This window comes from Anastrepha obliqua, chromosome 3 (genome assembly GCF_027943255.1).
Source record: "Anastrepha obliqua isolate idAnaObli1 chromosome 3, idAnaObli1_1.0, whole genome shotgun sequence".
NCBI classification, from domain to species: domain Eukaryota; kingdom Metazoa; phylum Arthropoda; class Insecta; order Diptera; family Tephritidae; genus Anastrepha; species Anastrepha obliqua.
The window spans coordinates 90,577,406-90,587,770 of record NC_072894.1 but is presented as its reverse complement, the minus strand read 5'-3'; the positions used below and the strand labels follow the sequence as shown (position 1 = coordinate 90,587,770).

The 10,365-nt window shown below is 36.7% G+C and overlaps 1 protein-coding gene across 1 annotated transcript; it reads left to right on the top strand.

Moving 5' to 3' along the window:
* Positions 1–363: 363 nt before the first annotated feature.
* Positions 364–1,444, top strand: LOC129241409 (arylalkylamine N-acetyltransferase-like 2). Its single transcript, XM_054877705.1, has one exon. The coding sequence runs from the start codon at positions 396–398 to the stop codon at positions 1,080–1,082; it is 687 nt and encodes a 228-aa protein (XP_054733680.1). The 5' UTR covers positions 364–395; the 3' UTR covers positions 1,083–1,444.
* The last annotated feature ends 8,921 nt before the right edge of the window (positions 1,445–10,365 follow it).

The following is a 10,365-nucleotide window of genomic DNA, read 5'->3' as shown; positions in this document are numbered from 1 at the left end:
TTTTTATGGGGGGCTTTTTCATTGCAGAAATACATTCAGAGGTTTGCCATTGCCTGCTGAGGAGCGACTTCTATGATTTTGTTGATTCGAACCTACTCACTTCCGAAAGGTAGTCACGCCCATTGTATTGATAAATACATTAAAAAGTTAATAGCATTTATTTCATCAGAAAATTTAGTGTATATCTATTTAAATCTGTCAGCACGTGATCCAATGTGTGAGTAACTGAACATTCATACGTAGATTATTATACTTATAGATTAGCAGGTTAGCAAACAGAGCTATTACCTTATCTCCCTCGCCTCTATAAATAGCGCGATATCCACTGGGTTTCCTAATATAATAATTTACTCATAACTTTTTCATTTTAATGTAGCACTAGAGTTCTACTGGGAATGACTGGTAACAAAGTACAAGAAAATGAGGCGGACAATGTAGAAATTCGCAGAATACAATTGAGTGACCACGATGAGGTGCTTCATTTCCTTCGAACACATTTTTATCGAGAGGAACCACTGACCATCGGAAGTGAACCGAAGGAGCAAGATAAGGAAGATGAAAAATTCAATATGTCACAGATCGCGCACGGAACTAGCCTAATGGCAGTTACCGAGTCCACTGCCGGTGGTAAACGGGATAGAATTGCTGGTGTTTTATTATCCGGCCCGACGAGTAGCAATGAAGCTGAACATTTGTTCGAGGAAGCGGCACGTCTCGGTCCCACTAAATGGGGTAAAGCCCTTCAGCTGTTGGCATGCACAGCACGAGACTCCAATGTGTGTGGGCGCTATAACGTTGCGAAAACGTTGTATATTCATATCTTGGCAGTGGATGCGGAAATGCGTGGGCGCGCGATTGCTGCTAGACTTATAGAGGAAGTAAAAAAGCTGGGCCGACAGGTTGGGTACCCGTTGATGACAGTAGACTGCACAAGTTATTATTCAGCAAGACTTTGTGAGCGACTTGGTATGGAGTGTATCAACGTCGTACAATATGAAAACTACTTGGACAAAGAGGGCAAACCGGTTTTCAGTCCACCACCACCACATGACTGTCTCAAAACGTTCGCGATAAGATTGTGAGCTTGGAGATTCCACCTGCTTCGGCGTATGATATGCATACATGGCTTCATATTCTAAATATATATTAATTTTAAATTTATCAACTATGTTGAAACTGAGTGAAATCAAGTAAATCTTAGTAGCTAAATATTTCCATTGCGACATAAGCATCTACACTTGTATGTCAGTTGGAGGTCAACCTAAAAATAGCACCCTTTGCAGTATATAATGTTGAGTTCGTGGAGTTGGCATAACCAGATAAATTCCTTGAACTTTTATGTAAAATTCATATGTGACTAAATAACGAGAGGCGAATTAAAACTCTTTTATGTATATAAAACGAGTATCAAGCACTGAACAGCTAATAAAGAATTTTTAATATGCACAAATATAATATAAAAACTGACGATTGTGAATTCGGTTGGGTGTTGAATGAAATCAAGCTAAAATGCCTTTGTAATTGTTTCAGTTTTTTGTTATACCAAACTTTGTATTACCACTTGCAGCACAGACTGTAGTCCTCCGTAAACGTTTTAAACTAGAGCTCCATTCGTCATTGGTTGATATCTTCATGAGAGCAGGCGCTAAAATTATCGCCACTCAACTAACGCAATGAACGGCCGTTGTGTCAACGCTACTACAGTGCCTTGCTACGCTCGGCTACCTTGTGAGATATGTGGGAGCCCTCCAGAAAAAAAGATAGGTCGAAAACCGTCAGTGTAAAGAGCCTGTTTGTTGACAGGAAGAAAAATTGATAATTCAAACAGATAAGTATGCGGTTTCAGAAGAATTGAAGACCGGGGCGCTTTCTTATGAATAGCGCAGATAAAGAACAATACAATATGGTTTGATCAATTCACAAGAAAAGTTATACTGCAAACATCATCACTTACCGCCTTATTATCAATAATCATTGCTCATAAAAAATCATCTGTCATCTGGGGGCGACATAAAACTGTGAAATAACATCAAGATTGAACCATAAATCAGAGAATCAGCTAGCACAATCTTCTAACATATTGAATTTGCCTACAATCTATAATTATTTGATTGCAACTTACCGAATTTATGAGGGGTATTGATTAAGATACCATTTTGGGAGGATTCGTACCTTAAGAAATGTTTTCCAGTTAAAAAAATACACTAAATATATAAGGAAAGTAGGTGAAGGTTTTAAAAAGCGACTCGTTTCTTCATTTTGAAATTTCAAGCAAATTGTTTTATCTTTTAATATACGAATTTTTAGTTTGATTTAGAAAGAAACCAACTTCTAATTGAAACAGTTGAAGCGAGGGCTAAATTAAACCGAATCTTAAGTCATTTCACATTAGGCTGCACGTGAAGGTGATGAATAATAAGTCGATGGTATTCCTACAACAGAAAAGACTCATGAAATGACGGGCACTTACCACAATTGTGGGGATAAAGACCACTTCACTGAAAGAGCAGCTCAAAGCTACACTAAAAATCACATATAAGATGTACTTTGAGCTCTTGAAAATACGCTGATCCAAGCGCACTACAAGAGGAAATAAAGTCACCTTTCTTTTTTAATAAACCTCATGCACGAGTACATGTAGGAAATGTAGGTTTTTAGTGAAATGTAAGTATGGCAAAATCACAGAAGATTTATATTTTCGATTTTAAGATTAAGTTACAAGCATTTTTATACATATCATAAGCCTGAATCAACTTGGTTGTGTAAGAGGTGTCTAATCCTTTAATACTTTCCGAGCGCTGTCGGAAGATGTCGTGTAGATGTTATTTACACGGACTTTTCGAAGGATTTTAATCCAGCCGCTAAAACAGCAAGAACGGCCAGTTACAAAACCATGTTGGTTTTGGGTTAATTAAAAACTTAACCGCAAAATAAATTTTGTCTTTCCTTTGTGTGCTTGGAAATCGGCCTATAATTACGAACACAATTTTTTCTTCCAATTTTAAAAAAATGTCTGATGATTGTAAATTTCTAATAATTTAAGAAAGTGCCGGTAGATAAAGATTTATTAAAAATAATCTCAAAAGAAATTTCCAACGCTGGACAATTCTTGAGGGAAATATCTGAAAGACCATCAGAATCTGTACATGACGAAGGTTTGAGCGAAAGCATATCCTTGAAAATGTCACCAGATGAGATGCGCAAATTGCCAAATTTAGAGATGAAGATATCTCGGATGAAAGGTAGAGGATACATCATCAGCCGAGACATATATATATATATATATATATAATTGGCGCGTATACCCTTTTTGGGTGTTTGGCCGAGCTCTTCTTCCTATTTGTGGTGTGCGTCTTGATGTTGTTCCACAAATGGAGGGGACCTGCAGTTTCAAGCCGACTCCGAACGGCAGATATTTTTATGAGGAGCTTTTTCGTGACAGAAATACACTCGGAGGTTTGCCATTGCCTGCCGAGGGGCGACCGCTATTAGAAAAATGTTTTTCTTAATTTTGGCGTTTCACCGAGATTCGAACCTACGTTCTCTCTGTGAATTCTGAATGGTAGTTGGGGTTGGTGCGTAACCCATTTGGCTACGGCGGCAAGTTTCTAGTTAGTCAAAATCACCGGAAAACAATGAGTCATCGATATATCAATCCATTGAAACATTTCCATTTTCATCACAATTAAAATTGCAACAATATGTAGCTAAAGGTTTTAAAAAGTTTTGCTGTTATGTCATTGAAAGATTAGTTGGCTGACGAAACTGCAGATCACGATATTTTTTATTTGTGGAGTTCCATTTTATGGATTGAGCTTAATTCATTTCTATTTCAGTTATCGTAAGTATATAAGACGTATACGCTCAAATGTTACAAATATTTAGAAATGCGATAAAATGAAAAAATAATGCAAGTAAATAGGGTTTAAACGAAAGTGAAGTATTGTGCGAGGAGAGATACAAATTATAAGAAGAGCTAGCAACTGCAACACATACTAGCACAGCCATACAGTAGTGTACACATGATACATACATAAATATTTTTACTCGTATACACTTAGGAAAGCTCGGTGTCCCCTTGACGTAATGCGTAACGATTGTACCTTATGTCAATGCTTAACTTGCATCCGCAGCAGCTGGAATAGTACTAGCTAAAGTGGCGGTTGGGTTTGTGGCAATAGCACTTAACTTACTCCCTGCTGCTTAACACCAAATCCAACTTGAGTCTCATTTAATCATTAAAATGATTTAATTTGCTTTGGTTGATGAGTCTAGCTAAGTTTTTTGAAGAATTTTCCATTGATGTGAGGGTTATGAAGAAATAAGTTACGCGTGGGATGGCCAAAGTACGGTATCATTTGGTCAAGGGCGCAGACAGGATTAGGAAGGGCCAACATTCAGTAATGTAGCTGGATTTTATTTTCACACTGACTTCTTTGTCGTGCTCAAAATCTGCCTGTCAGTCAGTGTCATTCTTTCGCGAAGGCAAATTAATTGTCTCACGATTGAACAATGTTGGGAAATATTGCTACCTTATTGCTGTATTGTTGAAAGTTTAATGTTATGAAGAAATCTTGAATTAGAGCTAGAAACTGTCAGCAGGGTCTTTAAAAGCTGGGTGGCAGGATATATTGCTGCAAGCCTGCCGAACAAGTCACATTAATAAAAAAAATGTTTTAGTTCACATTATTACATTTTTGAATAACCACTTGGATTTTCTTCACTGACAATGTGATTAAAGGCACCATTGATTGTCCAATGTGGTTCAAGCTTTAATGTGCCGTAGAGGAGACTTTACATACAGTTAGAATTTTCAAAAAATCGATTTTTTTTTAATATACATATATTTAAGAATACACACAGAAAAATTAATATCGTTCCGGTGAATAACGATTAGTCTCAAATTTTAACACGAGCTTCGTAAATATATTTTTTAGTAATTAATCGAAGAAATTTTCTCACCGATAAATATTTTTTTATAAACAATTTAAGGCCGAAATTTTGGTAAAAAATCGATTTTTGTTTTTTGAGAAATCACCAGTTTGTCAAAAAAATTTATTTTGCTTATTTCTGCGATTAGATTTAACGTTACTTTAACGAAATCTGTTTGATTTTTTATTTTCAGAGGATCCAGTTCAGAGACATAGTGGACACCGCAAAACGTCTTTTTTGAGAGGAGCTCTCCTTTGAACCGCCTTTCTACCACCTATTGCTCGTGCACTTCGGGAACTTAATGAGCTATTTAATATTGATTTTGACTAAATCTCGTTTTATCTAGATCGAATTTCGGAAATATTCTGAAGTGAATAGTTTAATTTGGTGTTTGTAGAAATTGTTATTATTTTAACTGCTCAACCTTCTATCTTACTAAAATATAAGGTAATTTAGCGGGCCTATCCCGGATACGCCCTTAATTTTAGCCTCCTGCGCTTTTTAAATCCGTGTGATTGTCCCCTTACCAAGTAGCATTTATAAAATTCCTGAATTGTGAAATAAATTTCTGTTCACCAGACTCTTTACTCATCTCCCTGTTTCTATTCGGTTAAGTGAACTAATTTAATTTAATTATATTGAATGGAAATGAAGTTTGTAATTTGCGGAAACTTAACGTCGCATCAAGTTGACCGTGTTGGCAAGCAGGTAACGCATCCATAAAGAAGAAAGTTAGTCCTTTGGTCTGTCGGTCAACTAAGTTTAAATACCATGGTTAACTTCCATGCGCAAGGTTTATGTGCGTAACTTTATGAGACAAGTTGGGAATTCATCGGACCTTTTTCACCTTTTTCATCAGCTTGCACGATTAAAAAGGAATAAAAGTTGAAAAACATATGTAAGTATATGTGCTTACCACATACACTCAACCCTCTCAAAGAAGTCACCCCCTAAAACCCTGGCAAAGTGAGTTTTCGTATAATCTTTTAGCTTTAGTTATCAAATACTAAGACCACATTTAATTAATTGTCAGAAATAATATTGTATTCACTGGTTGGAATAATATCGAATATGTGAATGGAAGGCATAACTGCTGGTGCGTAAGCACATACAAGCAAACATACAAATATACGGTTCAGTTCGAAGATTATAGTTCCAGCATAAGTTAGTAGCATGCCCAAGATCTAACAACTCAATCTGTGTAGGAAATGGCAATTGACAATTGTATTAAGTAATAAAATTAATTGGACTTAGCTAAAAGCTGTGCGTGCCCGTGTGCCCGTGTGTACACTTGTACGCATAAGCTCTTGCAAAACAGTCACAGTGTGTCTCAAGCAATGAGAGTTTCGGCAAAAAAATGTAAGCCAAGTGAGCCAGTCTACTAAAGCAGATGGAAGTTTTTATTATTGTATAAGTACATACGAGGTGTGTTCAAATAATAAGGTGAATTTTTTAATTAAAAAAATATATATTTACTTTTTCTTCAATTTCTATTTTATCTCCTTCAAAGTAGTCCCCTCAGATATAATACACTTGTGCCAGCGTTTTTTCCAATCCTCGAAGCAGTTCTGATATCCACTTTTTGGCTCTCTCAGCGATTCGGTTTTTACCTCCTTAATCGTCGAAAATCGCCATCCTTTAATGGGTCTCTTCAATCTTGGGAACAGAAAAAAGTCGCAGAGGGCCAAAATTGGTTAATACGGTGGTTGAGCCATGATAACGGTGTTGTTTTTGGCCAAATAATCTCTCACAAGCAAAGATGAGTGAGCAGGTGCATTATCATGATGCAAAAGCCATGAATTTTTGTTCCACAATTACGGGCGTTTTTTTCGTATTGCTTTACGCAAACGGCGCATAACTCCAAGGTAATACTTCTTATTTACCATACGATCTTGTGGTAAATACTCCTGATGTACTGCGCCATGGTAATCGAAGAAAACAGCGAACAAAACATTGACATTTGGTCGAACTTGGCGTGCTTTCCTTGGTCTTGGCTCTCCTTGATTATTCCATTGGGACGATTGGGCTTTGCTTTCGATGTCATAACCATATACCCATAACACGTCACCAGTTATGACCCTTTTAAGCAAATCTGGATCATCGTTGACTTCATTCAACAAATCCTGAGCGATGCTTATGCGACGTTGTTTTTGGTCAAAATTCAGCAATTTTAGAACAAACTTCGCTGTCACACGTTTCATGCCCAAAATTTCCGAAAAGATTGCATGGCATGAGCCAACCGATATGTTGACATCCTTAGCAACTTCTCTAATTGTGATTCCATGATTACCCATAACAATTTTCTTCACTTTGGCTTCAATGGCATACCTCCGAGTGTATTTCTGCCATGAAAAAGCTCCTCATAAAAAATATCTCCCGTTCGGAGTCAGCTTGATACTGTAGGTCCCCCCATTTGTGAAACAACGTCGAGACGCACACCACAAATAGGAGGAGGAGCTCGGCCAAACACCCAAAAAGGGTGTACGCGCCAATTATATGCTCCAATGCTCAGCACAAGCGAGAAGACTTCGCCTTTTGCAAGTAGAGTCGTGAATGATATTTTCTTTCTGCAAAACTTTTCTATCCTATAGGACAGAGACCCGTAACTAAAAACACCCTAATTCTTCATAGAGTTGGCTGCCTGACTGCAGTAGGCAAACATTTTCAGGTTTTAGTGGGATATCCCTATTCCCTTCTCTAGAGGACACACTCTATCTCGACCTACTACCGCATCCATCACTGCAGTGTTTTTCTGGAGCCACCTCAGATGTGATAGCAGTGACTATATTTTAAGCGAGCTGGCTGCTAAATAAGTTGCCTATGTGCTTCATATGAGTGAAGGACCAAAGAGATACAATACGTAACAACATTGCAGGGCGGCGAAAGATTGTGGGATTATCATGCGGGTATTACGCTATTATTTTTGAACCCCCGGTTTAATTCAAATTTCTTCGACTAGGCGTAGAATATTTTAACAACAAAAACCCATATAACAGATCGAACCTCAGATCTTCCCAGAATTCGATAAAAGAAAATGCAATACTCAATTTTTGTTCGAGCATCTCCAACTGCATCATGAGTCCGAAATTTACGTGTATTTTGAAAACCGAATTTCAATCGAACACTCTCTCTACATCAATACTTCCTTGATTATTTTACGGACTTAAATTTGATAAACCTTCATGAAATAGGTCGCTTTATTGAAGCGACAAACTGATTATATTCCTAGGAGAGCGATGAGCATTAACTTGACCTAATTATGTTCGTTCCCTTTCGTAGATATGCATGAATGCAGTCACACTAAGCTAACCAACTCTCTATTCTAACCTATAGCCGGGAATGAAGAGTGACCATTATCACCATTTCTAATATATTATATTCGCCTTTTTAATCAGCATCTACTTTTTTTAGTTACTTATTGCTTTTTATTTAGTTTTTAAAATACTCTACGGATTTCTTATTGGTACGGTTTCAGTCACTGATGCTAAATTATCATCGTAAGCAAGACCCAGCAGCAGTAGTGCAAAATGGTAGAGCAATCGAGGAGATAGTGCAATTTGAACTCGCTAGACTTTATGGTTGTTTCTGAAGTCATTAACATAAGAAAATAAATCGCAACTGATCGATGCCCTCAAATTCAATATAATACAGCCCATTTCTTCACTTCAGAAGGGTCTATGCAATAGTCACCGAGCCATTCCATTCACAGACTTTCCATGAGATTTCCTTTATGGGGAGAAGTTATTATTATAATTTAATTTATTTTAGTTTTTTGACTAAATTTGTCACACTGTTTACTGCTCCTATGCTCTGACTAAACCAATGGTCAGAAATAGTTCGTTGTTATAATAATTAATACAAATTGTGGACTTTTCGTACATACAGATATTTATGCACTTACATGTGATAGAACATACATATCTATATATATTTATGTATACTGGGGTGGTTCATTATTCCGAAGACAATTTTTTTCATTGGTATATCTCACTTCCTTCAAATGCGTTTTGAGAAATGTATTTTAATCAAAAGTACAATTTTCACAGCCATGCTATTTTCAAAAAATAAATGGCATACTTTATTAAATATATTCAGTTATGTTCTGGCCATAAATCAAATGTATTACATATTAACCCATTACAGCATAACGTTCGATATATCGGACATGAGTTAAATTAAATTTGTATCAAGCAAGTGTGACGTGGAGGTGACTTAAAGGTTGTAATCGAAAGAAAACTATTTCTTCAACAATGGCGACCCTTCATTTGTCGACCCCTCGCAAAGAGTTTCCGTTATTTTAAATTTTTCAGTATGGCGGATTGCAAGCAGACTTTTTCGCGTAAAGGGTAAAATATTTTTTTATATTTTTTTGGTATATTTTTAGCAAACAATTTTAATGACAAGTGGTTATTAGTGCATAAGTGTGTTAGTAAGCAAAACATAAAAAATTGTGAAGTTTGCTTCGTTATCAAACATTTACTGTAGTATTTAGTTGTGGCGTCCGATATATCGAACCTTATGCATGGCAGGCTCTAAGTGGTTTGGTTTTTTGCGTTTTCCAGATTGACTGTAGGTGAAATTTTGAGCCTTTTGGAGAGCGATGATGGAAATATTAACAATGAAAATATTATTTACGTAGAGCCACCAATCGAACTTGAAGGCCAAGCCACAGATGAGGACAGTGATAAATCGGATGAAGAGCACGATGCTCATTTGAACCATTGAGGACGAAAGTTATTGCGAACTAAGTGCGAACTCCGTCGTTTTCACACAAATAGGGGATCTAATCAAGATCAGATAACAATGTAGTTACGGTCGCAACCAATTTCGAAAACATGACAATGACAACTGCCACGCGGTGGTCACACGCGAATAAAGCAAAAATTGCACTCCCCCAACCGTCTTTAATTTCTAACTATAATAAGTATATGGGTGGACTGGATAAATGCGATGAGGCGATTGCAAATTTGCGTACAAGGATGCGCATAAGGAAATGGTGGTGGCCAATTTTTGTCTATTTCGTTGATGTTTCAATTGTACATGGATGGTTACTTGCGAAAAAACTTGGCTGTAATAAGGATACTGAGTCCTTGTTTGCATTTAGGATGTATGTGGCTCGATCTTTGCTTGTGACACACGGAATTAATTTACTTGTAATATTTTAAATAAATTTTGCTAGAAGTATTCGGTTTCTTTTATTTCTCATGAGATAGCTTGAGGTGCCGGTATGCATAACGTTCGATAAATCGGACGGCTTGTTTACAGCAAACTACATACAAATGTGTAACTTTTCTTTCACCACTCGATTTATGTGATCTCCATAACTCGAAATTTTCACAGAAATTCATTATAAGTATAAGGACAAACTTTATGCAGTAATGGGTTAATGTTATAGTGTGAATAGGAATAATTTTCCAAAAAACGGTTTTATTG

Bases quoted from the DNA above. Each gene is read 5' to 3' on its own strand.
- LOC129241409 (XM_054877705.1), top strand. From the start codon at position 396: ATGACTGGTAACAAAGTACAAGAAAATGAGGCGGACAATGTAGAAATT.